General features: G+C 60.0%; 11 protein-coding genes across 11 annotated transcripts; 9 read left to right on the top strand and 2 right to left on the bottom strand.

Moving 5' to 3' along the window:
- Positions 1 to 844: 844 nt before the first annotated feature.
- Positions 845 to 1,460, top strand: HRG_05941 (uncharacterized protein; the record flags this gene model as incomplete). Its single annotated transcript, XM_044864412.1, has 2 exons — positions 845 to 952; positions 1,038 to 1,460. The coding sequence occupies 2 exons, from the start codon at positions 845 to 847 to the stop codon at positions 1,458 to 1,460; spliced, it is 531 nt and encodes a 176-aa protein (XP_044720944.1).
- Positions 1,461 to 2,486: 1,026 nt separating this feature from the next.
- Positions 2,487 to 5,180, top strand: HRG_05940 (indigoidine synthase A like protein; the record flags this gene model as incomplete). Its single annotated transcript, XM_044864411.1, has 4 exons — positions 2,487 to 2,936; positions 3,096 to 3,774; positions 3,829 to 4,123; positions 4,199 to 5,180. 4 exons carry the CDS (start codon positions 2,487 to 2,489, stop codon positions 5,178 to 5,180), a joined length of 2,406 nt encoding a protein of 801 aa, XP_044720943.1.
- Positions 5,181 to 5,475: 295 nt separating this feature from the next.
- HRG_05939 (putative U3 small nucleolar RNA-associated protein 18) lies at positions 5,476 to 7,212 on the top strand (the record flags this gene model as incomplete). The annotated part of the gene is made up of 1 exon (XM_044864410.1): positions 5,476 to 7,212. The coding sequence occupies one exon, from the start codon at positions 5,476 to 5,478 to the stop codon at positions 7,210 to 7,212; it is 1,737 nt and encodes a 578-aa protein (XP_044720942.1).
- A 672-nt stretch (positions 7,213 to 7,884) lies between these two features.
- On the bottom strand, positions 7,885 to 8,714 carry HRG_05938 (GINS complex protein; the record flags this gene model as incomplete). Its single annotated transcript, XM_044864409.1, has 3 exons — positions 7,885 to 8,244; positions 8,317 to 8,497; positions 8,590 to 8,714. 3 exons carry the CDS (start codon positions 8,712 to 8,714, stop codon positions 7,885 to 7,887), a joined length of 666 nt encoding a protein of 221 aa, XP_044720941.1.
- A 795-nt stretch (positions 8,715 to 9,509) lies between these two features.
- Positions 9,510 to 10,814, top strand: HRG_05937 (FMN-dependent dehydrogenase domain-containing protein; the record flags this gene model as incomplete). Its single annotated transcript, XM_044864408.1, has 4 exons — positions 9,510 to 9,807; positions 9,877 to 10,156; positions 10,244 to 10,282; positions 10,340 to 10,814. The coding sequence occupies 4 exons, from the start codon at positions 9,510 to 9,512 to the stop codon at positions 10,812 to 10,814; spliced, it is 1,092 nt and encodes a 363-aa protein (XP_044720940.1).
- A 745-nt stretch (positions 10,815 to 11,559) lies between these two features.
- On the top strand, positions 11,560 to 12,617 carry HRG_05936 (ferritin-like domain-containing protein; the record flags this gene model as incomplete). The annotated part of the gene is made up of 3 exons (XM_044864407.1): positions 11,560 to 11,799; positions 11,876 to 12,400; positions 12,459 to 12,617. The coding sequence occupies 3 exons, from the start codon at positions 11,560 to 11,562 to the stop codon at positions 12,615 to 12,617; spliced, it is 924 nt and encodes a 307-aa protein (XP_044720939.1).
- Positions 12,618 to 14,702: 2,085 nt separating this feature from the next.
- HRG_05935 (cyclophilin type peptidyl-prolyl cis-trans isomerase/CLD domain-containing protein) lies at positions 14,703 to 16,695 on the top strand (the record flags this gene model as incomplete). The annotated part of the gene is made up of 3 exons (XM_044864406.1): positions 14,703 to 14,781; positions 14,839 to 16,499; positions 16,558 to 16,695. The coding sequence occupies 3 exons, from the start codon at positions 14,703 to 14,705 to the stop codon at positions 16,693 to 16,695; spliced, it is 1,878 nt and encodes a 625-aa protein (XP_044720938.1).
- A 424-nt stretch (positions 16,696 to 17,119) lies between these two features.
- On the top strand, positions 17,120 to 18,414 carry HRG_05934 (DAHP synthetase I family domain-containing protein; the record flags this gene model as incomplete). Its single annotated transcript, XM_044864405.1, has 4 exons — positions 17,120 to 17,125; positions 17,182 to 17,236; positions 17,290 to 18,192; positions 18,254 to 18,414. 4 exons carry the CDS (start codon positions 17,120 to 17,122, stop codon positions 18,412 to 18,414), a joined length of 1,125 nt encoding a protein of 374 aa, XP_044720937.1.
- Positions 18,415 to 19,194: 780 nt separating this feature from the next.
- Positions 19,195 to 20,369, top strand: HRG_05933 (zinc-finger double domain-containing protein; the record flags this gene model as incomplete). The annotated part of the gene is made up of 2 exons (XM_044864404.1): positions 19,195 to 19,717; positions 19,774 to 20,369. The coding sequence occupies 2 exons, from the start codon at positions 19,195 to 19,197 to the stop codon at positions 20,367 to 20,369; spliced, it is 1,119 nt and encodes a 372-aa protein (XP_044720936.1).
- Positions 20,370 to 21,475: 1,106 nt separating this feature from the next.
- On the top strand, positions 21,476 to 23,212 carry HRG_05932 (cytosolic Fe-S cluster assembly factor nar1; the record flags this gene model as incomplete). Its single annotated transcript, XM_044864403.1, has 1 exon — positions 21,476 to 23,212. One exon carries the CDS (start codon positions 21,476 to 21,478, stop codon positions 23,210 to 23,212), a length of 1,737 nt encoding a protein of 578 aa, XP_044720935.1.
- Positions 23,213 to 23,239: 27 nt separating this feature from the next.
- Positions 23,240 to 24,145, bottom strand: HRG_05931 (uncharacterized protein; the record flags this gene model as incomplete). The annotated part of the gene is made up of 2 exons (XM_044864402.1): positions 23,240 to 23,882; positions 23,976 to 24,145. 2 exons carry the CDS (start codon positions 24,143 to 24,145, stop codon positions 23,240 to 23,242), a joined length of 813 nt encoding a protein of 270 aa, XP_044720934.1.
- Between the last annotated feature and the right edge of the window lie 2,246 nt (positions 24,146 to 26,391).

Below are 26,391 nucleotides of genomic sequence, written 5' to 3'. Positions count from 1 at the left end.
TTCGACGCCTTCTCCGGATGACTCACGGCAAGGACTTCAGGGTCGCCAGTGGCCACTGCTCGGGCGGCCCGAAATTGTCGACCTCAACCAACACTGCCCCCAAGCCAGTCAAGGGGTGAAAGCCGCACCTCTAAGGCGTACTCAGCTTTCGCCGAGGCTCACGGGGCACAGTGTCTCGTATTAGCATGTACCAAGCTGAAAGCAGTATGATGATTGGTTTCACTGCAGAGTGCGCTCAAGGCTTTTTCATCATGCGCGTCCAACAGCACGACACCGGGATGCCAATCGATACTCAAGGCTCGATATCCGGGCAGTTGTCGATTTTCATCGCATGCACTGTTGCGGCATTTAACGTCTCTGTCAAGGCCCAGAAACAGGCTCAAGTTGCTAGATTGGTCTCGTATCAATTATCGCGAGATATTTATTACGTCTGATCCATAAGCCCCTTGATCAAATACGAATGTACCAAGCAAAAGGTCGCAAAAGTCAACTCCTCATGTACGTCTTCGACGGGCCTCGGCGGAGAACTCGGTTGGGTGAGAGTGCAGATGGGGGCTGTCAGCTCATGTATGGCTTGATAGATGATCCTTACCGCATTGCCGAAAGCAATGCAAAGCCTCCTTTCTATTATTGTTTCCGTCACATGGTTTCGCTCGAGAACGCCATTCCTGGTCCCTCGCATTGGTCAGATTCTGTCACTGTTCAGGCCCCGTCTATACTCTTCTCAGTTCAGGTATATAAACAGCACCTTTCGATCCAGAGGAAAACAGAGAAAACAACCCCACGGACATCCAATCGCACTACTTCCACATCCTCATCAAGGACCCCTAGCTGAGCCGTCACAATGAAGCTTTCCGCTGCCCTCCTTGCCACGGGAGTCTTGAGCGCGGCTTCTGCCTTCGCTGCTCCAGGACTTGATGTTAAGACGGCCCATCTGGAGTCGCGCGCCCCCGTAAGTCATTAACAAGAAGCCTTCATCCTAAGATTCCCAGCTGGCGTGGAAGAAATGGTGCGGAGCTAATGTTACAACATCCTAGGTCATCACCTGCAATCCCAAGCTTCAAGGCGACAAGGCAAAGAAGCCGTACCAAGTAGATGAAGCCACTGCCCGGGCTCAGGCCAAAGTGGCTGGCCCTTTCAGCATTGACAAAGCCCCGAAGAGCGGCTTTCCGCACCGATTCCACAACGGAGAGAAAATTCACTTTAATATCGCAGACTGCGATAAGGAGGAGGCCACTCTGTGGGAGTACCCCATCTACTGGGTTGACAAAAAGGTTGGCAAAAAGGCGGCTGTATGGAACATTCAGACAAAAAAGAAAGATCAGCCCGGCGGCCCTACCCCTATCCGAGTCGTCTACTCGGGCGAGCCGGGTCACATTCACTACTGCGGCGTCATGGTCCATTCCGAGGTTAATAAAGACGGCGAAGCAACGGCCAAGACGTTTGACAAGTGCCCTTGAGTGCTGCACACGAGACTAGCATTGAGAGATATGACGGACAGTGATCCTGTTGGACAGGACTAGCATTGGACTGGATTGGGCTGGACTGGATCTGTCTGGAGTTCCTAGAGCGCCAATAGACCATTCCTGTTTAGGAGAGAAGAGTTTATATAAGTAGAACTATTTGCACCCTAGATATGCCCCAAATCACTATAAGTTTGTATCGAAATCGATGCAGTCGGCAGTGGGGACATGCGCGGGCCGCGAGGTCAATTTTGTTGCAGGCGCTCGCCGAGGCAGTGCTTCTGGCTCCAAATCGGTGTATGTGTTGTCCTATTTCGAGTAATCAATAGGAGCCATACAATTTCCACAAACCTTCTTAAGAGAAGTTCCTAGGGCACTATACTCTATCTCAAACATAGGATAGCTGATTATGAAACACTCAAACATATCTCCTATCACCTATTTGCACGTACACCCCTAATTTTAACATGCGTACCAGCGCCAGCCCGCCCCGCACACTCATATGCGGGGCCGCTTAATGCCTTGAGGAACGAGACTATAAATAAGCATTTCGTAGAGTAGAGGTACGGCCAGCAGGTATTAAACCGCCCGCAAGCGCTGAAATCCGGTGGCCCGGTGTGCAAATAGAGAAAGGTGGACGGCCTCTTTTGCCCGACAATAGCCGTCGGCCCTGGCTTGCCGAAACGCTTGGAATAAAAGCTTCCCCGGCCCGGGTATTTATTTCCCCAGCCCCAGCCATGCGACCCCGGCGGCGCCCGGCCCGCGTGGCCTCCGAAGTTCCGACGTCGTGGGGCGGGCAAATCTCCCCGTATCCTTCAGGATGGGCTCTCGCCAGGCTGTCTGTCGAGCTGCAGACTCCGCAGCGCTCCCTCCATGTGACTGAGCTTCCAACTTGCAGAAGGCGAGAAGCATTCATCCCGCCGGCTGTCGGTCTTATATGCCAAGGCCATCTCTCGCACGGCCTCTCTTTAGTAGTCGAACACCAGTCATCATCGAGGCGTTGGCATCTACCTGCGCGCGACAATGCAGATGGCTCGGGCCGTCATCCGCTTGCGCCTCTACGCCGGCCCTGGACGGCTCACTGCCCCGATTCGCCCGCGCCCGCGCGGCTGCGGCCATGAGCAGCCCGACAGCGGGCGCCGCGGGCTATCGACCGGATCTGCGACGGCGCACGGCACGCCTGCTGCGCTGCGCCGCCTTCTCCGGGTCTCCGACGAGGTGGCCGACGCCGTCAAGCTCAACAAGCCCGTCGTGGCGCTCGAGTCCACCATCTACACCCACGGCGCGCTGGGCAAAGATCTCGCCCAAGAGCACCAAGACCTCGTCCGCAGCCATGGCGGCATCCCCGCCGTTGTGGCCGTCGTCGATGGCGTTCCCTCGGTTGGCGTGTCGGCGCATGACATTACTCGCATGATGGAAGACGAGGGTACTGTCAAGGCTTCACGCAGGGACATTGCCTACCTTGTCGGCATGGTGAGTTTGCCACCTCCCCCCTTCCTTTGTCTTTTGCAGTTTGGGCTTCGTCCGTGTGTGTGCGTGTGTGTATGTGTGTGTGTGGCACGGTTACGTGGAATAGGGAGGCCGTGGGAAACCAAGAAGCTACGCAGCCTGACAACAAAACCACAATCGTAGGGCCTCGCCGGCCGCAAAATCCACGGCGGCACGACAATAGCAGGGACCATGCTTCTCGCGAGACTGGCCGGAATCCGCGTATTCGGCACCGGTGGCCTGGGCGGCGTGCACCGCGGCGGCGAGGACTCCATGGACGTCTCCGCCGACCTCACCGAGCTGGGACGCACCAGGCTGGCAGTCGTGTGCAGCGGCTGCAAGGGATTTCTCGACATCCCCCGGACACTCGAGTACCTCGAGACCCAGGGCTGTCTCGTGTCCACCTTTACCGACGGGCGGACCGGCAAGGTCGACTTCCCGGCTTTCTGGGCCAGGGAGAGCGGCACCCCGAGCCCGTCCGTCGTCAACAGCGAGAAGGAGGCCGCGGCCATCATCTTTGCCCAGGAGCGGCTGGGCATCGAGTCTGGCATGCTCTTTGCGAACCCGATCCCGGACGAGTTTGCGGTCCCTTCGGGGGAGATGAGGGTGGCTATTGAGCAGGCGGTGCAGGAGGCCGTCGACAATGGCTTCACCGGCAGCAAAAACACGCCTTACATCTTGCAGAGACTCAGGCAGCTCACCGGCGAAAGGGTCGTTCTCGCCAACAAGGCCCTGGTGGCGGCCAACATCTCACGGGCCACTGATATTGCCGTGGAGCTGTCCCGCCTGCTGCAGTCTGCGTCGCGCTCGCAGCCGGTGATGAGCTCGTAAGTTGCAGCTACGACTTGTATTGTATCGGCTCGGCTCTGATGACTAGATAATACAAATAGACTTGATGTAGCATCCAATAAGCCCGAGCAGCCCAATGCCGCCACCGCCACCATCGACACCAAGGTCGATGTCGTCGTAGCCGGCGCGGTTGCAGTCGATCTCAACTGTGACTATACCGGCACAGCTTCCAAGCCAGGCGAAGTAGCACCGCAGGCGTACACGTCGAACCCAGCCCGCATCAGCCAGTCAATTGGCGGTGTCGGCCACAATGTCGCGCTTGCTGCTCACCTAGCCAGCAGGCAGGCTCGTGTCCGGCTATGCAGCGTGGTCGGCGACGACGTGTAGGCAAACATCTCGCAAGCGGTCTTTGCTTTTCTTCTTGCAAAGCAATGCATGCATGCTGACGAGCATGATAGGGCTGGATCGACGGTGCTTTCGTCGCTACGAGACTCGGGGCTCGACGCCTCTCACGTCCGGAGACTCAACCAACAGTCGCACCCGGGCAGTCGCACCGCGCAGTATGTGGCCGTCAACGACGGCAGCGGGAACCTGGTCATGGCCATGGCTGATATGGGCATCTTAACGGAACACGCGTCCCCCGAGCACTGGGAGTCGGCCGTGGCAGCAATGGCACCCAAGTGGCTCGTCGTCGATGGCAACTGGACGCCGCGCGACATCAGATCATGGATCCAGGCCGGCAGGGAGCACAACGCTCAAGTTGCTTTCGAGCCCGTGTCAGTGCAAAAGTCACGAGGGCTGTTTTGCGCCCACCAGACGGGCGTTCCCAAACTCGGCGTCTTCCCCCATGCGAGCGTCCATCTCGCGTCCCCCAACGTCTACGAGCTTGCGGCCATGTACGCCGCGGCCAAGGATAACGGATACCTCGAGCTGGGCCGCTGGTTCGAAGTCATCGACGCGTTTGGCATGAGGGGCGCACGGGACCGATTCGTCCGCCAGACCTCGGCCGAGCTCACCGACGCCGGCGTGCCGGTGCAGTCGGTCCAGCTGCTGCCCTACATACCCACGCTCCTCACCAAGCTCGGATCCAAGGGGGTCCTCCTCACGACGATCCTAGACCGCGACGATCCTCTTCTCCGAGACCGGGACGCCGAGGAGTTCATCCTGACGCGGGCGGCCGTCGATCACCCTTGCGTTGGCGGCGTCTACATGCGACTGTTCCCAGCTGCAGAGGAGGTGCAGGATATCGTCTCTGTCAACGGGGTTGGCGACACGTTTCTGGGCGTCATGGTCTCGGGCCTGGCGCAGGGCGGACGGGTAGAGAGGCTGGTTGATGTCGCGCAGCGAGGGGCCGTCTTGTCGCTCAAGTGCCGCGAGTCGGTGAGTCCAAGTCTTGGGCAGTTGGAGGAGCAGATTACTCGAGCAATTTCTCGAAGATGATGAAGCTCCAAGAAAAGAAATTGGAAGAAGTAGAAACGGACGGGAAAGATGTTGCCTGCATGAAGAAGTACAGTAATCCAGCACTGATTCAGCCTTGCAACAGAACCCCGCTATCATTGGCTAGGCGATCTAAGCTCTGCAGATTGGTGGGGCCCAAGCAAGGCTGACATCCAGCGTCTAAAAAAAAAGTGCCTCTTCCAATTACTGCACTTCATGGACCCTCCCAAAACAAGAGGCCGTTAACCTACTTCGGGGGGTTTTTTTTTCAGCACGACGGCACAGCCCCTCATACAACATGGCGCCACAAGCAGAGCAATGGGAATCCGATTCCGATAGCCAAAATGCCTCCGACACCGGCTCACACGACGTGGCGGCGAGTCCCGAAGCCGCGGCCGGGCTCTTCGACAAGGACTCGGACGAGGAGGAGCTGGAGCAGCTGGTACTGGGCAACAAAACAAGTTTCAGGGAGAGCCTATTCAAGTACGGCCATCTGTTTGACGACCTGGGCGCCGATGGCGGCGAGTTGGAGGCTGCGGGCGCCGACACAGGAGGGCTGGAGGATGTCGACGACGGAGACTTGTTCATGTTCGACACGGGTGTCGCCGGCGCAGCCCGTGGCGTCGCGAAGGACGTTCCCGGGTCGGGCAAGACGGCGCAGGACGATGCTCCCGCGTGGGAGGACAGCGACGACGATCGATTGACCGTTTCGCTCGCCAGCGTTACGCGGCTGCGGAAGCTGCGAATCACAGAGGCCGAGGACGTCGTCAGCGGCACCGAGTACTGCACGAGACTGCGGCAGCAGTACCAGCGTCTGTATCCCGCGCCGGCCTGGGCGCAGCAGTCCGATGACCGCCCGACGAAGCGACGGCGCCGCTCCTCTGCCGCATCGGACTCGTCGAGCGACGACGACAGCGTCTCGGCGCAGCCGCTCGAGGCGTTTCTGCGAGACGTCAACCGGCTGGCCGGGCTGGGCGGCCCCACGAGGCGAGGCCTGCGACCCGAGGTGCTCAACATCCAGCGCACGCGCGAGATCCTCGACACGCACAAGCTGCCCGTCGCGTGCCTCTCCTTCCACCCCGAGTACCCCGTCCTGCTGTCGGCCAGCGCAGCGTCGGTGCTGTTCCTGCACCACATCGCGCCCGATGCCCAGCCGCCCAACCCGCGCCTCACGTCGGTCCAGGTCAAGCAGGTCGACGTGCGCGCCGCCGAGTTCCTCTACCCGCGCGGCGACAAGATCTTCTTTGCCGGGCGCCGCAAGTTCTTTCACCACTGGGACCTGCCCTCGGGCGTCGTGCAGAAGACGACGCAGGTGCTCGGTCATCGCCTTGAGCACAAGTCCATGGAGCGCTTCAAGCTCAGTCCCTGCGGGCGGTACATGGCCATCGTGGCGTCGACGAGAAAGGGGGGCGGCGTCGTCAACGTGCTCAGCGTCGCGTCCATGCAGTGGGTCGCCGCCGCAAGACTGCAGAGCCAGAATGGCTTGGCCGACTTTGCCTGGTGGAGCACGGGCAACGGCATGACGATCCTGGGCAAGGACGGCATGGTCGGCGAGTACAGCATGGAGAGACAGAGTTTCATCGCCGTCTGGCACGATGACGGAAACGTGGGCGGCATCGTGCTGGCCCTCGGCGGCCACGGAGGTCCCGCCGCCCTGGGCGAGGACCGCTGGGTCGCCGTCGGCTCCAACAGCGGCATCACCAACATCTACGAGCGTCAGGACCTCGTGGTGCCGGGCGAGGCCGAGCTCACCATCAAGGAGCGGCCGACGCCGAGGCGCGTGCTGGATCACCTCGTCACGCCCATCACGGTGCTCGCCTTTTCCCCCGACGGCCAGCTGCTGGCCTTTGGCAGCCGCGCCAAAAAAGACGCGCTCCGGCTCGTGCACCTGCCCAGCTGCACCGTCTACCGCAACTGGCCCACGCAGCAGACGCCCCTGGGGCGCATCACGACGGTGGCGTTTGGCAGGGGGAGTGATTTGTTGGCTGTGGGCAATGATATCGGCAAAATACGGTTATGGACCATTCAGAACTAGGCAGTCGTCGGACTGGCATATAAAGGAGGCTTGCGTTGCATTTCGTCTGAGGGGGCTATGGGATGATGCTATCGAGAATCGACCGAGTGTGTCGGCTTGCGCTCGTGTCGTCTTGTCGACATGGCCGTTTAATGTGCCATTGAATTTGACGATTCCCCATCCGTCCGGCACACAAACATCCGTGGCCGTCTGGTAGTTGAGTACGTTGCCTGTTTCCATCGTCCCATATTCCTTCGCAGCGACAACAAGTATCCTTTCAGACTCTTCCGTCCCGACTCATCAGACTCGAGGATCTACGAGGCCTGTCAGGTCTCGATCCGAGCTTAGTCTACATAGCCCTCTCCCACTTGGCGTACTTGGCGACTACAGCTGGTTGGCAGTTTGAGCCTCTGGCGATGCCGCTCTTGTAGGACGGAGGCCACACGGGCGGGTCCTGAGCCTGTCCGCCTCTACGACATGTCCGAGCTCCGGGTAGCGTCCGCGAACAAGATAGCCATCGTCATTCATGTTGGGCTCGCGTGAGCCAGTTCGGGCGTGCGACTAACTGCTCGGCATATTCCAGGCGAGCTTTCGGAGAGCGGCCCAAGACGCGTGGTTGGCTTCGCCGCCACTGAGCTCACCGGGACTGCCGGAGAAGAATGGCAAAATGCTTAAGCGGCGGCAGTCCCAAGATCAGACGAGCTCGGCATCGGCGTCGTCGACGAGGGGCTTGGCGCTGGACCAGCGCAGGATGAGCACGTCGCCCGTCTCGGCGAGGAGGGTATTGTCGGCGTCGGTCCCCTTGCCGTGGATGCGACAGTCGTGCAAGAGGCGGATAAAGACGGGCGTGTCCGGGTCCGGGGCGTCGACCATGCTGACGTTGCCGGCCGTGTCGTTGAGGTTCTGCAGCTGCTGGGGGAAGGAGGCGAGGAAGGAGGAGAGGTAGTGGTTGTGCAGCAGGGCCTGGTGGCGGGTGGCGTAGGCGAGTTCGGTGGGCGAGAGCCTGTCGCGCAGGTCCTGGTTGGAGAGGTAGTGGAGGGCGTGCTTGTCGATCTGGGATGAGGGACGGTGAGTCAGTCTCTTTGTTTGACTCGGGGGCCCCCTGAGGACGAGGGACACACATACCTTTGCGATGCGGACGCGGAGGTAGCTGCGGACGAGGAACTTGTAGCGCTCGAGCTCCGTCTGGATGACAATGAGGGCAAAGTTTGTCTTTGGGTCCATGTCGCCCGTCATGTCCTCGACCTTTTCAATCTGCTGCTTGATGCGCTGGTTGACGCGCTCAAAGAGGTGGTCCGAGGGCCAGCTGCGCAAAGGTCAGCAGCCGCCGGTGCCTAGGCTTGGGCATTGGTGTCGAGCTCCCTGCGGCAGCCACGTACAGAGGTGCAAGAGACTCACCCGAGCAGCTCGGGCGCCGACCGCTCGGCAACCCAGCGACGCGTCAGAGCCTGGAGGTCGCGCGTCCCCGAGGGCGCCGTCTGCCAGGCGGGGTCGACCTCCTGCAAGATGTCGTCGATGTCCATGGCGGCGGTGTCGACTGGAAAGGAGGGTGGTGCAGGTCTGGATTCGATGGTCGAGGACGCTCCTCGGCGGGAGATTTTTGGTCAGTGCTAGGGCGGGGTTATCGCAGTACAGAATAGTGCATGCATGATGCTCTATTCGCCGGTGCCATTATCCACGAACCACGCCTGAGTCTCTTGGCGCGGCCGTAGAAGCTCGCAGGTCAAGAATGCCAACTCTCCGATAGTCTCGTCCGACTTTTACAAGATGGACCTAAGGCTTAGTTAACTATACTCCATGGATACAAAATGGGAGCCGGCTGCTCCTCGAACGGAGAGGGTCACGGGCTTGGTGGAGCATCATCGGCAGGTCGGTGTGCTAAAGGGTGTACTTGTGCCGCAGGTACCGTCTGGGTTGATCCAGGTCGTTCCGGCGTCTGCAGTTCTGCTCTCAATGGTCAATTAGCTGTTGGTGGCCCCCCGGCAGTGGCCCAGACTAGTAGCGGCGCGGTGGGTTCCGGGTTCCGAGGGAGCACTAGAACTTGGCCTGTATGTACTCTGGACAAGCCGCGCTGTAAGTGGCTTCCCTCGCCGCGATAGGCTGGTGATTGTGCTTTGCCTATTTCGGGAGCTTCTGCAAGCAGGCACGTTTGGCTCTGCAGCAGTTAATTACCCGTCGGAGCCAAAGGCCAGCCTCGGTCTCTTCACCCTCTTCACCCTCTTCTCCCCCCTCTGCCTCCTCTGCCTCCTCCTGTAAATCACCACGACGACGCACAACCACCAACAACCTCGCAACCCATCCGATCCGACCTCTTCGAGATGGCACCCCCCGACGGCAGCAACAACGTGCCCTATGCCGAATATCTCAAGCAAGTCATGCAAAAGGGCCTTTTGGAAGGCCAGCTGCCCGCCGTCACAACCAATCCAAACCTGCTCGAGGGCATGGCCCGTAATGCCATGCCCAAAAATGGCTTCGACTACATCAAGGGCGGCGCCGGCGAGTCGGCGACCATGGATGCCAACCGCCTCGCCTTCCGCCAGTGGAAGCTCGTCCCCAGAGTGCTGACGCCAACCAATCCCAGGGACCTTAGCGTGACCCTCTTTGGCAAGAAATACGGTAAGCCGGCCATCCAGCCAGGTCTCCGTCGTCAATCCATGTACGAATAATCGTGGCCAAGTATAAAAGACACTCCCCTCCTCATGGCCCCTGTCGGCGTTCAGTCCTTGTACCACGACGACAAGGAGGTCGGCACTGCCAATGCTTGCGCTGCCCTTGGCGTTCCCTTTACCCTCAGCACCGCTTCCTCGACGGGCATTGAGGAGCTTGTTCAGAAAAGCCCCGCCGGGCCCAAGTGGTTCCAGCTCTACTGGCCAACCGACGAGGACATTACCGCTTCCCTCCTGCGCCGTGCCAAGGCCAATGGGTACCAGACCCTCGTCATCACCCTCGACACCTGGACTCTGGGGTGGCGGCCTCGAGACATTGACACGGCCAACCTCCCCTTTGTCGTCGGAGAGGGCGACGAGGTTGGCTTCCAGGACCCCGTCTTTAGGGAAAAGTTTGCCGAGCGCAGCCATGGCGGGACGCCCGAGTCCGACAGGATCTCGGCTGCCGCCTACTGGACCAGTTTGTGTTTCCCTGGCGTCAGCCATGGCTGGGAGCATCTCAAGCTTCTTCGCAAGTGGTGGGATGGGCCAATCGTCCTCAAGGGCATCATGTGCGTCGAGGATGCCGAGCTAGCCGTTCAGTACGGCATGGACGGCGTCATTGTCAGCAACCACGGAGGCAGGCAGCTCGACGGCGCAGTGGCGACGCTCGACGTGCTGCCAGACATCGCAGACGCCGTGGGCGACAGGATCACCGTCATGTTCGACTCGGGCGTCCGAACGGGCGCCGACATTGCCAAGGCACTGGCCCTCGGGGCAAAGGCCGTCTTTGTCGGCCGGCCGGTCGTCTACGGGCTGGGCATCAACGGGACGGCGGGTGCGCAGGCGGTGCTGGCTGGCCTTTTGGCCGATCTCGATCTGGGCTTGGGATTTGCTGGCATCAAGAGAATCTCGGAGCTGCAGCGTTCTCGGCTCCGGCGGGTGCGGCACCCGGGCGACGTCAAGTCCAACATGTAAGTCAGTGACGAGTAAATAGACAACGCCTGTCTCGCCGCGCGAACCTCCCTCGAGGTCGAGGACAAATGTCACGCACAGTAATCACGGCCTCGAGGCATGCGTGCACGACGGGTAAGCCGCCTTCCGGCTGCCAAGGGCCGCGTCGGCCAATCTGGCCTTGTCCGCTTCTCTGCTAGTGTCTCGGAATGGCCAACATCCGGCGGCCCTTTCCGCCCCGGATCGTCGCTGCATCTCGAACCCTGGTTGAGGCTCTGTCAAATCTCCGCACTGACGTCGCCTTTCTAGGGAATGACAGGTGACTTACCAGCATGGAAGCTCCCTCTTCCGACGGCCCTAGCCCGACCCAGACTGCCTGCCTAGGCAACAGATAGCAACCGCTAGCTGCCAACAGTCTGTTGGTTCAGGCATTCAATGGTTTTCTGCCAGTGTCTGTCTATCCACTTGGCCTGACGGCTGCAAGAGGCATAGGCCCAGTCTGTTTGGTGGAATCCATATGTTCATCTCATGTTGATTCATGGTGGGAAATCCCAGCTTCTGCTCATCCCGTGAGGTTTGTGTTCTGGCATGCACGTCCGTGTCTCTGGGCACTCGTATAAGAAGAAGCTGCATCTCTCTCTCTCCAAGGCTTTATCCTACTCAGCATTAGCATTCAAAGGCTCCTTTCCCCAGCAAGCTCACACATACTGCATAGCTGCTTGCACAGTAACCCTCTCGTTCAGAACCCAAGACAAGACAATACAGCGTCATGCGTCGGTCAATCTCTCTCCTGGCAGCCTGCCTCGTCTCCTTTGGCTTGGCGGCGCCGCTAGACCAAGATTCCAAGCTCGGAGACGTGGATATCCTCAACTATGCCTTGACCTTGGAGTTCCTGGAGTCCAAGTTCTACAGCGAAGGTTTGAGTAACTTTACCGAAGCGAACTTTCTCGACGCCGGATTCTCCAAGGAGTTCTACAAAAACCTCAAGGGCATTAGCCAGGACGAGAAGGTGAGTCACCCAATGCGAGCGTGAGCGCGTGTTGTTTTCATGTTGGCAGCTGCTGACGAGCGACCCGAAAATACAGGACCATGTCGCGTTCCTCTCGACGGCTCTCGGCGACAAGGCCATCAAGGAGCCGTCCTTTGCCTTCCCCGTCAAGGATGCCGCCTCGTTTGTCGGTCTCTCGAGCGTCCTCGAGGGCGTCGGCGTCTCCGCCTACCTGGGTGCCGCGCCGGCCATCACCAACAAGGACTATCTGACGGCCGCTGGCTCCATCCTGACCGTCGAGGCCCGGCATGCTTCGTACATTAGGGCAGCCCTCAAGCAGAAGCCGTTCCCGGCCGCCTTTGATACTCCGCTCGGCTTCAACCAGGTCTTCTCCCTGGCCGCCCAGTTCGTCACGGGCTTTGCCGAGGGCACCAAGGTCCCCTTCAAGCCCTTCCCCAAGCTCACCGCCGTGCCCTCGAGCGGAGACAAGTTCTGCGCCGGCAAGGGCTCGGTCACGTTCAAGGACGCCCAGGGCGAGAACAAGCCGGATAAGGTGTATGCCGTCTTCTACTCTGGCCTCGAGACCTATTACGTCCAAGTCACGAACTCTGGGGACAAGGATGTAAGTTTTCCCACCCCCGCTGCCATTGCGCGCTCGCACTGACACACTGGTCGCCTAGTACACTGCCTCGATCCCAGGCCCCGACTTTGCCACGAAGGGCCAGTCTGCTCCCAAGGGCCAGACGTACGTCGTCCTGAGCACCGCTGACGGTAAGGACACCAAGGCCAATGATGAGAACATCATTGCCGGAGTGGGCATCCTGGAGATTGGCTGCTAGATAATGACGGATCATGAAACGTATGAAAAGGTGAATAGCCGCGTTGGACGACATGGCCTAGTAATATTTACATAACTCGTTGGCAATGAAGCGATGACCATGACTTGTGGCTTAATTTGCTAGAAATTTGACTGGCACATGTGCAAGGTCCTGAGTTCCGTTTTTTAATCTCATATTCGTGTCTCTCATGCAAGGGCGTAAATGGCTTTAATGACAGCTTTGATGGCCCCGTGCTTTTCATGGCGAGCAGAGCTTGGGGGGGTGGAAAGAACTATTGTATTTGGCACGAGAAGCGGCAAGCTTTAGCACGCAGACGAGTTGGATGAACGGAGTGCTGGTGGCAGATGGCGGCTACTTCTTGGACGGAAGACGTTGAAGAGATGGACATTGGGTGTTTGTCTGATTTTGTTGTGCCAGCAGCTTGAGTAAAATCTTGTTGTTTCAGTTGGTTGGGCAGAGGTGCTCATGCGAGAGGCACGAGCTACCCTGTAGAGCGGCAGGCACTCGTAAGTGGTGGATGGGGACAGGCTTGGGTTGTTGGTGTGCTGGTGAAAGGTTCCCGAGCGTTCCAGCGAGATCGAGTTGGAGTCGATTCGATAGCGGATGTCTGTGTCAGAGCAGAGATTAGACGTATAATGCGCGTTAATAGCACCTCCACTGGGGCTGCCCTTATTTTACTAGCTTGACAGCCTGCTATATGGAGCGCTTCGAGCCTCACAACAATAGAGTTTATTTAAAATACTTCGTCACGCCTTGCACTTTAGAGCAGTGGTGCAAGGCGTACAATCAGCCGAAGGCTGCAAGTCTGCTGTCAACGGTAAGGCAGGCCTGAAAATTCAAGAATCTACAGTCATGCATTCATTGCGTCATCTACGTCTTGGTAGCATCAAGTGGAGTTACGTAGCCCCTAACCGTTCTTATACGGATTCTGAGTGAGAACCTGCCAACTCCTAAACCTTTCCCTGAACTTTGTTGGGTCGGCGGCAGTGGTGTCCCCAGCACTACACGCGGTTGGCTCATCGAGTCCTCGGAAGAAAACCTCACTGTATGACGTTCCTGGAAACTTTCAGATGATGTAGGCTGGGCTTTAGGTATCTTTTGCTCGGGTTGTAAGCGAGCATCTCGGTCTGTTCTTTTCGCAGCAGGCCCGTCAGCGGAGGAAGGACGGACCGCGACCTCCTCAAAGTCTGGGTTATGCGTCTGGACCTGGAGTACTTCAATTGATCAGCATTGAACATCTTGTGGAGCGCGAGATAAAGCCAACATGATAGGCGCGCTTATTGCGGCAGCCCAAGCAGCTCTTGGTGTGCCCAGCCGACTTTCTTCTGCCGAGGAAGTCTTGCGCTGGTTTCTCCTCGCCACAGCGAATGCATACGATGGAAACCACGCCACCTTGAGACCCTCGATGAGGCATAGGGTTCACTGCGGTTGAAAGCAGCTGCGTACGATGGGTTTGTTGGCGACCCGCGATGCTCAGAGTAGCTCTGTGACATTCAGGGGCAAGTGCAAAATTGGACCCACTTTTAGAAGGCCATCATCCAGTTGAGTTACGTTTTAGAAACCATACAACCAATCAGATGTCAGAAAACTTAACTGATCCCTGCTGCACCAAACCCTCATATTAGGGAAAACTTATTCGATTAATGTAAAGTCAGCCTACGGCTGAATAAACAGTCTCTGGACAGGGACAAATCAGGTGATCAATCAACTTATTGACGTCACGGCAATCAGCCATTGTACAATACTTACAGACGTAAAACGAGTCCTTGAGATGCTAAAAATACTCGAATAAAAATGAGCTGTTGTTTCGGGTGAAGCACGCTGGAATGCATGTGCCGACTTTACCCACCACAAGTATCTCGCACGGCTGACTACCCGAAGCGGTACACGGCTGGTAGCTCTGGCGAGACTTCATTTTTTGGTCCCGTCACCCGCCGCCGCAGTTCACATCGCCCTCCCACAACAGTTCGGCGCAACCTCGACAGTCCGCGGCGCGAGCTCGATAAGACCGAGGCGAGAGGTGGCCGAGGCGGCGTTGATCCAGGAGCTCCAGCAGGAACAGAAGCTGCAGCAGCCCGCGTCGCAATGGCGGAACCCGCAGCCGAGGCCGACGAGCGGTCGCAGAAACGGAGCCACGCCGAGTTTGCCGAGCAAGATGGATCGGGTATGTCTGTGTCTGTGGCTTCGCACTCCGATTCTTCTGACATTCAGCTTCCTCCAGACTCGTCGGATGACGACATGGGCCCGCAGCTGCCCTCGACCGAAGCCCCCAAGAAGAAGCGCCGCGTGCTGCCGTACGAGAAGCTCTACGTGGCCGCCATGCCCTCGTCCACGCGCTACTCGCGGTCGCTGATGCACAAGGAGCAGCTGCTCTTCGTCACGTGGACACCGCTGACCGACTTCCTCATCACCGCGTCGGCCGACGGCGTCGTCAAGTTTTGGAAGAAGATTGCCCAGGGCATCGAGTTTGTCAAGCAGTTCCAGGCGCACAACGGCGACATCAGGTCCGTCTCCGTCAGCCAGGACGGCACCAGCTTCGCCACCGCCGGCGCCGACGACACCATCAAGGTCTTCGACGTCGTTACCTTTGACCTGCTGTCCATGATCTCGCCCGGCTTCGCGCCCAAGTGCCTGTGCTGGGTCCACCGCAAGGGCGCCTCGCTGCCACTGCTGGCCGTGTCCGACGAGGCGGGGCCGCTGATTCGCATCTACGACGGCCGCGGCGAGAGCGAGGAGCCCATACACACCATCAAGGGCCTGCACCGGAGCCCCGTGCACCTCATGGCCTTCAACGACGCCTTTGACTGCGTCGTATCGGCCGACGAGAACGGCATGGTCGAGTACTGGCGGCCGAGCGGCAGCTATGAGAAGCCCGACAACGTCTTCGAGTACAAGAGCGCCACCAACCTGTTTGACTTTCGCAAGGCCAAGAGCGTGCCGTCGTGCCTCGCCCTGTCGCCCAGCGGCAACAGCCTGGCGACGCTGTCGCTGCCGGACCGCAAGATCCGCCTCTTCGACTTTGCCACGGCCAAGCTGCAGCGCACCTACGACGAGTCGCTCCAGGCCATCGAGGAGATGCAGCAGGCCGGAGCAGCGTCGCAGAAGTTCGACCACGTCGAGTTTGGGCGACGGCTCGCGCAAGAAAAGGAGCTCGAGTCGCCGTTGCTGCGGTCCAAGTGCAACATCGTCTTTGACGAGTCGGGCCACTTTATCCTCTACGGCTCCATGCTCGGCATCAAGGCCCTCAACACGTACACGAACCGGGTCCTCAAGGTCTACGGCGGCGACGAGGGCTTCCGCGCCGTCCACCTGGCCTTGTACCAGGGCCAGCCGCAGAAAAAGGGCGTCGTGTCGGTGGAGATGGGCGCGTCCAGCAACCCGCTGCTGCAGGAGTCGGAGGCCCGGGACCCGATCCTGGTGGCGACGGGGGTGGGCAAGGTGCGCTTCTACATGTTTACCAGCAACGAGGACATTTCCAAGTCGACGCGCGACGTGCAGAACGAGAGGCCGACGGGCCCGGGCCACAAGAAAGAGGCCAAGGTCCGGCAAAAGGAGACGGCCGACGGCGCGGTGCTGCACACGACGTACGGCGACATCCACGTCCGGCTGTTCCCCGACGCAGCGCCCAAGGCGGTCGAGAACTTTGTGACGCACGCCAAGAGTGGCTACTACAACAACACCATCTTCCACCGCGTGATCCGCAAGTTCATGATCCAAGGAGGCGACCCGCTGGGCGACGGGACGGGCGGGGAGAGCATCTGGGGGCGCGAGTTTGAGGACGAGTTTAGCAGCCTCAAGCACGACAAGCCGTACACGCTGAGCATGGCCAACGCGGGGCCCAACACCAACGGGAGCCAGTTTTTCATCACGACAGAGAAGACGGTACGCTCTTCGGACTCTTTATTTTTTGTCCAAAGGACGAACTGACACGCAAGGGCAGCCGTGGCTGGACGGAAAACATACGATATTTGGGCGGGCGACGCAAGGGTTCGAGGTGATACAAAAGATCGAGGGTGTGCGGACGTACAAGGAGAAGCCCGAGGAGGACATTAAAATCGTCAGCATTGACGTTGCGTGAGAGGTGCCCGTCAAGCAAGACGAGGGGTGCACTCTACTGTGAGCAGATGTGTATGCGCAACTTGGCTCGTTGAATAAGGTGATGGCACAGTAGCTGTGACGGTGTCGCTGGCTGAAGAAACATATGGCGTTGAGGAGAGTTCGAAGATGAATTGACCAATCGGGCGCTGGGCATCAACGGCGTCAGCGCTGCCCCGCCGCCCCTATTTTTCTCAAACCCCGAAGGGAAAAAACACCTGATTTATCGATTAATCTTTGGAGGGGGAGGGAAGTGACGCAGGCCCAGAGAAGCACAAGAAATCGACTTTTTACGCCTCGACGTTTTCTTGTTCCATTGCTTCGTCTTCAGCGTGTCATCCATTCCCTTCTTCCTCCCCTGGGAACATTTCTTTCTCATTCTTTCTCATCCCGCTCCTGCCTTTACAATGTCGGTAAGTCTTGGCCCAGCAGCCTGCACCGCCAAGGTGACTCACAGCATGTTTGGCAGTTCTACATTGAGAACAAGAATGTCGGCAACAAGGCCGACTCGGAGGACTGGAGAAGTAGGCCGTCGACTCTCTTCTGCTTGGGCGCTTGCTGACCGAGACGCACGCAGTCCGCGGGTACAATCCCCTGACGCCGCCCGACCTGCTGCAGCACGAGATCCCGCAGACGCCCGCGTCCAAGAAGACGGTCATCGAGTCGCGCGACGAGGTGGCGGCCGTCGTCAACGGCTCCGACGCCCGCCACCGGCTGCTCGTTGTCGTCGGGCCCTGCTCCATCCACGACCCGGAGGCGGCGCTGCGCTACTGCGACATGCTCCTGCAGGCCAAGCATAAGCACCGGGACGAGCTGCTCATCGTGATGCGCTCGTACCTCGAGAAGCCGCGCACCACGGTCGGCTGGAAGGGCCTCATCAACGACCCGGACATTGACGGCAGCTTCAAGATCAACAAGGGCCTGCGCCTGGCCCGGCAGCTCTTTGTCGACCTGACGGCCCGCGGCATGCCCATTGCCAGCGAGATGCTCGACACAATCTCCCCCCAGTTCCTCGCAGACCTGCTCTCCGTCGGGGCTATTGGCGCCCGCACCACCGAGAGCCAGCTGCACCGCGAGCTCGCCAGCGGCCTGAGCTTCCCCGTGGGCTTCAAGAACGGCACCGACGGCTCCCTCGGCGTCGCCATCGATGCCATTGGCGCCGTCCGGCACCCGCACCACTTCCTGTCCGTCACCAAGCCCGGCGTCGTGGCCATTGTCGGCACCACGGGCAACGACGACTGCTTCGTCATCCTGCGCGGCGGCACCGCGGGCACAAACTACGACGCCGACAGCATCGCAAAGGCAAAGGCGGCCCTCGAGGCAAAGGGCGTCCGCCAGCGCCTCATGGTGGACTGCAGCCACGGCAACTCGCTCAAGGACCACCGCAACCAGCCCAAAGTGGCTGCCGACCTCGCCGAGCAGATTGCAAAGGGCGACACGGCCATCATGGGCGTCATGATTGAGAGCAACATCAACGAGGGTAAGCCTGCCTGCTTGTCTCTGGGTGTAGGAGACGCTAACCTGCGTCGCGAATCAAACAGGCAACCAAAAGGTGCCCGACGAGGGCAAGTCGGGTCTCGAGTACGGCGTAAGCATCACAGACGCGTGCATCAACTGGCAAGACACCGAATCTGTGCTCGACAACCTCGCCGAGGCCGTTAAGCAGAGACGCAAGCTTGTAGGCTCCAACGGCCATGCCTAGACTGCGTCTCTCTTTTCTTTTCTTTTCTCATTCTATCATCTTGATGGCCAGCTCCGCGAAGCTGTTGTTGATTGGGGGAAAATGGAGGGCAGAGTCAAGGGTGGAATTTGACGACTTGGAGTTGGAGAGGCATATGACACATATATATATGCATCATTTCCTGAAGTGTGACGCGCTATAGATTGTGCCATTTCAATACCATTTGCGAGTTTCTTGTCGGTATTATTTGGGTATTGGTGAATAGAGGCTGTCGCAGAGGCTGAGGATGCCTTTTTGCTGAGTACAAGCCCAATACTGGACATTGTTAGTGAATCCAAAGTAAATACTTGGTGAGGCTACCAACAAGTGGCTTTGCGCACTCAGCCATGAATGCATGCCGTACCGTACAGGGCCGCACTGTGACTAGCACCCTGGTGATGCGCCGCGCGATGACACTTGGCCTTGGCCACACTGTACTGTACAACAGGGCTGAAGCTTCTCCCCTTGCAGTCAGTCCGTGATGGCACCGCGAGCCAATTTTTAAATGGCGCGAGCCGCAACGCAGACTCGCCCGTCCACCCGCTCGGTTCGAGCTGCCTCTGTTTTCCCTCTCCGTCCCCCAATGCATTCGGCGCCGCGCTAACAATCACCCCCTCGTCGTATTCGTCCCCATCGTCGCCGCCTCAACTCAAGCCAGCTCTCGGGCTCCTATCAGCTACCAGCTTTGTCCACCATTCGACCAATTCTTGCCGCTTGCCCGCTCATCTACCTCGACCGGTTCATTCGCGCCCCAAAACAGCCATGGCGCGCCACCACTACTCGCCTCCCGACTCTCCGCTGTCGTCCATGGCCTCCGAGGAGCCGTACGACGACGACGCCCACGACGACGACGACGACGAGGCCTCCCTGCGCCCCTCGAAGCGACAAAAGGTCGAGGCCGCGTCGACGGCATCATCGGCCATGGTCCCGGACCCCGAGCCCGAGCCCGTCCCCGAGCCAGATGCCCTCGAGGGCATGTCGGACCTGTCCTCGGACACGTCGGGCGACATCCCGAGCTCCCCCGTCAATGCGCGCCTCGACGAGGACGACTTCCAGGACCAAGTCTCGGTATGCGACTGGGACGGGTGTCCCGCAGGCGATCTCAGCAACATGGACAGGCTGGTCGAGCACATCCACAACTCGCACATTGAGAATCGGCAAAAAAAGTACACGTGCGAGTGGAGGAGCTGCCAGCGCAAAGGTCTTCCCCACGCCAGCGGCTATGCCCTCAAGGCTCACATGCGCAGCCACACGAGGGAAAAGCCCTTTTACTGCTACCTGCCGGGTTCGCCGCTGCCTCTCTCCTCTCCTCCAGTACGCCTGGGCTAATGCTTCTTGCAGAGTGCGATCGCTCCTTTACGAGATCCGACGCGCTTGCTAAGCACATGCGGACCGTCCACGAAACAGAGGCGCTCCGGCCCTCGGACCCCGTGCCCAAGTCGATGCAGATGGGGCCCACGGGCAAGTCAAGCAAGCTGAAAATCATCATCAAGACGCCGCAGTCGCATGGCGCCGGCCACGACGACGGCGCCGACCCGTCGGTCAACGGCGAGGAGGTCAATGCCGAGTTCTTCACGGCCCTCTCGGGTGAGTTGTTCTCGGCCGACGAGCTGGCCTACCCGGTAGATAAGCTGTACCGCAAGTGCTACTGGGAATCGAAGTGGGCCGACGAGGTGGGCGAGGCGCTCAAGAAGGAGTGCAAGGAGTGGGAGGAGGTCTACTACAAGGAGTGGCTGGAGAAGGAGGTGCTCCTGTCCCAGGTGATCCAGAGCGAGGTGGACTGGCACGAGCGGCGCCAGGCCATCCTGTCGGGCACCGCCGACGTGCAACTCCCGGGCGTCGTCGAGGCCCAGGACCCAGGGCGCCAGATCAATGGCGTGGACCGAGAAGGCGAGACCACGTCCGCCGCAAGTGCAGCCCAGGCAACAGAGGCCTAGGCGTGCCGTTTCTTTATCATCTTTATCTTCTTTGGCTCTTGGATTCTATTTGGCAGCGAACACCCGTTGGGGCAGCGGCAATGGCCTCGTGTATAAGCGGGTGGATAGAAGGGGGCCTTTACTTGGAGTTTACGGCTGCGGCTGCTCGGAGAAATCATTCGTGTACATTGCAATCGAGGGAGTTGAATGGCTGGGAGCTCGGGCGAGGAATGAGGGCATCGCCGAGTTGATGTAAGCATGGGAGCAGCCTAGATATGCACACGCGGCGTATTGTCCGCGCTTCTTCGCGCGTCTTTGCGTGTGTCTAGACGGGCCGCAAAATACAGGAGGGGCCGTCGCAACTCTCTGTTATTCGATAACAGCAGGCGTTGATGTTTGCCGACGTGAAAAACTCTCGTCTTTCCTCTCGCCCCTGTCGTGCAACAGCCCGGCCTGCGAGCTTGCCCGCCTACCCTACACCCCTGGCCCACGGGTCGGTGGAGCCGGTGACGCCACCAGCGCCAAAAAGGCCCGTCGCCGAGCTCGCATCGCCGCACGCAGCCCCAGCCAACGCCCGCCGCCGTATTTCTAAGCCGTGCACCTGCAAGCCTAATTTTTCTCCCCCCCCCTTCAGGAGGTGCGCGATCGGGGGATCCGTGTTTTGTGGCGATTTTCCCCGAGCAGCAGCGCAAAGCGCTCCATTTCCTGCTTCTTCTTTTTTCTTCTGCATCTTGCTGTTGAGGGAGGTTGTTGTTGGTTGGACGCTCTATCGTCTGCTGGGCTTTCTAACTTTGGTTTCTTCGTCCCGCATTCAACACGGCAGAATAAAGTCTAGCGACGGCGAGCAGGACGCTGAAAAGAGGACGAGGCCCCCGCGAACCATACAGACGACGCCGAAGCCGCTTCCTCCAGAGCGCCGAGATACCCCCCCCTCCCGAACGAGCTGCCGTCTAGAAGCATAGAGGAGAGAAGATATACAGACGAGACAACTCTGACTTGGAACGGCAATCGACCGAACCCTATAAATTCTAGGACAAGAGGAAGAGAGGGAAAAAAGAAACAAGCGAAGAAGAAGTGTGAAGTAGCCACACACAGGTCTTGGGCGACGAGCCCCCGGCGGCGCAACCATGAGCGCCATCCTCTCCGTCGACGACCTCAACGACTTCATCTCGCCCGGCGTCGCATGCATCAAGCCCGTCGAGACGCTCCCCGCCGCCGACGCCCACGATGAGACCGAGGTGATGCTCGACGGCGGCTCCCAGCAGCAGCAGCAGCAGTCGGCCGCGCAAATCTCCCTGACCGACTGCCTCGCCTGCTCCGGCTGCGTCACCTCGGCCGAGGCCGTCCTCGTCAGCCTGCAGAGCCACGCCGAGGTCCTGGCCACGCTCGACGCCGCGCCCGCCCTGCGCGTCGTCGCCGTCCCCGCCGCCACCGCCGACAACGACGACCCCGCGCGGCGCTTTGTCGTCGAGGGGCTTGCCGACCCGGGCGCCCGCCTGCTCGTCGCCAGCGTCAGCCCCCAGACCAGGGCCAGCCTCGCCGCCGCGTGCCCCTCGGGCGCCGTCTCGGGCGCCGACGTGCGCCGCATGGTTGACGTCTTGCTCCGGGGCGACTCGGGCCTCGCCGCCGGCGGGGCGTGCGGCAGCCGCTTCTCGTGGGTCGTCGACACCGACGTTGTGCGCGACGCGACCCTCGTCCTCGCCGCCGACGAGGCCCTCGGCGCATCCACCCCCTCGCGGCCCGTCCTCGCCGCCTCGTGTCCCGGCTGGGTGTGCTACGCCGAGAAGACGCACCCGCACGTCCTCCCCCACCTGTCGCGCGTCAAGTCGCCTCAGGCCCTCGCCGGCACTCTGCTCAAGACGACGCTGAGCCGCAGCCTCGGCATCCCGCCCAGTCGCATCTGGCACTTGGCCGTCATGCCGTGCTTCGACAAGAAGCTCGAAGCCAGCCGCGAGGAGCTCACGGACCAGGCGTGGGCTGGCGCAGACTCGCTCGCGCCGGGAGTCCGCGACGTCGACTGTGTCATCACGAGCAAGGAACTTCTCATGCTTTGCGAGTCAAGAGGAATCGACTTCTTCCAGCTTCCCCGAGACGGCACCTCCATACCTCCGCTGGAGCCCTTCCCCGACTCGCGGTTACACCAATTCTTGTTCCCCACACAACGCCCTCGGAGTCCTCCCCGCGTCGCCGGCTCCTCAGGCGGCCTGCTACACTATATCCTGCAGAGCAGAGCCGCCCAAACGCCGGGCTCTGAAATCCGAACCACCCGCGGCCGCAACGCCGACGTGGTCGAGTACTGCGTCTCCCTCGACGGCCAACCGCTCTTCAGGGCCGCGCGGTACTACGGCTTCCGAAACATCCAAAACCTGGTACGCAGGCTCAAACCTGCGCGGCCGTCCCGGATGCCCGGCGGCAAGCCCTTTGGGAGCGCTCGGCGGGCTGCGGGCAAGTCGGCGGCGTCGCTCGAGTATGGGTACGTCGAGGTCATGGCGTGTCCCGGGGGCTGCACCAACGGCGGCGGGCAGATCAAGGTTGAAGATCCCATCGTCGCGCAGCGCAAGGGCTTTGTCGGCAAGCCGGGCCCGCAGGAGCAAAAGGATTGGCTGGCTGAGGTCGACGAGGCCTACTTCTCCGACGGCGAGGCGGAGACCGAGGACGGCCCGATTGGCGGGGACGTGGTTGATGGCATTTCCTCGTCCCATGTACATGATACCCTAGTATACTGGTCTGAGATGACGGGCATAGGCTTGGATAGACTGGCCTTCACAAGCTATCGCGAGGTGATCAGCGACGTCGGCAAGGACCGCGCCACCGACGCCGACAAGGTGGTCCAGCTTGCCGGCAAGGTTGGGGGCGGATGGTAGAGCGCATTGGCTGTCAGGCCACAGCAATCAACTTTCTTTGCCGCCGCGCCGCACAAAGCCGGCCCCTCCCCGTCCGCTGCCGTCGGGTCCCCTGGGCGCCCGGATGGGCTGTTGTGGTTCGTCTCTGGGCGGAGGGCTTTTCCACGCATCACCTTCCGGCCCTCGTCTCTGCGCGGGGAGCTCGGGCTTGGATGCGTAGTTGGGGTCGTACAGCTCTCTGGTCGGACCGGCTTGGCTGTTCTGCCGGCGAATGTCGGGCTGTGACTGCCGAGTGTCCGGGCCGTTCCTCGGTCCTCCGCCACGGCCACGACCTCGGCCGTTGCCCGATTGGTGACGGCCCTCTGGGCGGGGCGGGGTAACGGTGCCGGGGGACGAGCCACGAGACGACGAGGCCGACTCGCCAAAGATCTTGGCGCGTGCCTCGTCGTAGCGCCTTTGCTTTTCCTCCCGATCCCGCTTCTGCTTGGCGCGGATCTGCTCCGGGGTCAATTGGGCCTCCCTCTTGTCCGACTGGTCGGCATCGTCGTCGAGGGCGAGCCGGGCCAGGCCGGTGACGGGGTCCTTGGCAACGACCGGCTTGCGGCTCAGGACCTTGACCTGGGGCTTAAAGGTGGACGCAAGGGGAACGTCGTTATTGGCCTCCAGGTAGTGAAAGGTCTGGGGCGTGTCGCTGCAATGACGAGAGGACGCAGCAGTCAGCACAGCATCATGCGCGGCGGACCAGGGCCAAGTTGAGGTGGTCAGGGTAGGGTCTCGCGCTTACGCCGACTCCCACAGTTTGCGATTTGCCTCGGCGTGCTGCTCCAGCCGCTCGGCCTTTGTGAGGGGCGCCGACGTCCCCTCCGGCTGCACGTCCTGCTGGGGGAGGCTGTCGACCTGGGCCTCCCAATCGTCGTCCCACGCGTCGGGGATGTCTGCGGCCGCCTTCTTCATTGGGGCGGTGGGCGGATGGAGACGCCGGATGGCGGCCTTTTTGGCTGTGTCACGAGAGTGTCTCGGGCGATCGCGTGTGCGGCGTCGGCGGCTGGCGGGGACGGGCGACGGAGCTGTTCATAAGGGTTGGGTTGCAGGCAATGGCGATGTTGGAAAAAAGGCAGAAATAGTGAGTTTGGGAGGGGAGAAAAATAAGAGGAAAAGCTTAAGCCGGTGGAAGTTTGTCTGCCCTCAAGCAGCCGTCGACCAGAGGAGGTTTTGGCTGGTGGGCTCACGGGTTTACTGGCGAGTTCCGAAGAGGGATAGGTATGGCCGGCGCCTGCGGAGAAACGTCGCCCCGGCCTTGCCCGCCAACCTTGGGCTGCCCGGAGCTCCGACTTGTTGGCAAATCCCGGCCATTGTTTCTTTCTCGCGGACATGACGGCCAACGAGGCACGTCATCGCGCTGCACAGTACCTACGAAGCAGTGTCTACTGTATGCATGTGCCGAGTATTGTACAGATAAAATATCTCCCTGCGCAAGTGTGTTCCCTTGCTTCCAGAGGGGGGCTTTGCTGACCAGCCGCGACGTTGTCAAGCCCTGGACTGCGGCAATCCCGCCGTCCAATAGTCTGTCCCGAGCTTACGCCAGTCGTGACCTGTGTCCTGCACGTAGGAATCTGCCTCATCCAACGGGCTGCGTTGTCTTCTTTTCCCATCTCAAGGCTCTCGCTCATGGGAGCGAAAAACTTGCCCGAAACGCCATCTGACGGACAGCCTCTGCTGTCAACGGCTGTCTTTGCAAGTCATCCCCCATAGCTAGCCAACCCGAGTCATCGCTGCCGCTCGACACCCAAGTTGTCGAGCCCAATACGCCCGCCGGGAGCAGCAACGGCCCCCCGAGAAGGGCCAAGGGCGACCAGGAACGGTTCATGTCCAAGCTTGCGGACCAGGGCTTCAGCACGAGTAGGAGGAGCCGTTCCCGTCTTGCCATGCCATGAGTGCAACACTGACAGCCCGCACAAGGACAATATCCTGACCCCCTAGCTCCGCGCCAAGGCGTCGACCGCCGGCTCTATCCCAAGGGAGTGACGCTCGAGATGGAGACGAACTGGCTGGCTAAAATCAAGGCCGCGAAGGACGGCACGCAGCCCGAGGGCGACCAGGTTATATAGGTGGCGCGGTGGTCGTTTTCGGTTCTGGTGTCCAGTGCCCATGTACCCTCTGTGGCGGTTCAGGTACGGCCCGTCTGCTGTAGACGATGAGGCGATGGTTGATGTCCCCGACTGCTTGGTTTGCCAGGCTGCTCAAGATGCTCCGTCGTCGAGCACACGCAGACACAGCGCAGTGCTTGCTGCAAGACGGGTTTCCCTCGAGTACACAAAACCTTTGCTATCTCAGCCCGGGCCAACAGCGTCTTTTTGGGCTTCGTCACGTCACGGCGGACAGCGGAGCGGTGTGAGACGGTTGCATAAGGCGACGCTGCGCGCGATGCATGCAACCACTCGGCTGCGGCTGGTAAAGCAGCTGTCTGGCTGGCAGCGCAGGGAGAGGGGGGAGAGAAGCAAGCGAGAGGGAGCGAGGAGCAATAATGGGTGCTGGGATGCCGTGCGACGTCGTGGCCTTTGTCGAGGTACCGGTCTAGTACCTCTCCCGAGTGACGGGTACCTGTGCGTAAGCACGTCCGGCGCTGTGCCAAAGACGTAAAGGGCGTAAAGGGCGTAAAGGGCGTAAAGGGGGCTGTGGCAGGTCCAAAGGAGAGGAGAGACAGGGCTATGGCGATGATTCAATGCTGACCGACCTGTTTCTTGGGCGCATAACTGACACCTGAGCCATCATGCAACTCACAAGCACAGCACAGTACCTGCAACAGGCCAATAGGTACATGCAAGTCGTGGCTACTTGCTGATTCTGGCGGATGGAAGGATGAGGCTGAGAACTAAAAGCATGAACTCTTTCAAGTTGCACCCGGTACTGTGTTGTCAAGAGCAAGTACGAATACTAGGCAGGTGCCTAGTGGCCAATAGCTCGAGTTGCTAGGAACCTCTTCACCTCTTCTCGAGATGGGCCTCGCAACACAATCACCAATCGCATGGGGGGGCGTTTGATGGCACACCGGCTGGATACGGCAAAAGTCATGCGCGTCTTGGCAGCTGAAATGCGACGTGCTTTCATCAGTGTCATGCCTTGGATCTTACCGTCGTCATTTCCTATCCCACCAGCACCTAGGTGCCTTCTTCTGAGAAGTCGATACAAGGTATAGACAT

This window comes from Hirsutella rhossiliensis (assembly GCF_020360975.1).
Source record: "Hirsutella rhossiliensis strain HR02 chromosome Unknown scaffold00005, whole genome shotgun sequence".
Classification (NCBI taxonomy): domain Eukaryota; kingdom Fungi; phylum Ascomycota; class Sordariomycetes; order Hypocreales; family Ophiocordycipitaceae; genus Hirsutella; species Hirsutella rhossiliensis.
This window is presented reverse-complemented; position numbering and strand designations above follow the sequence as displayed.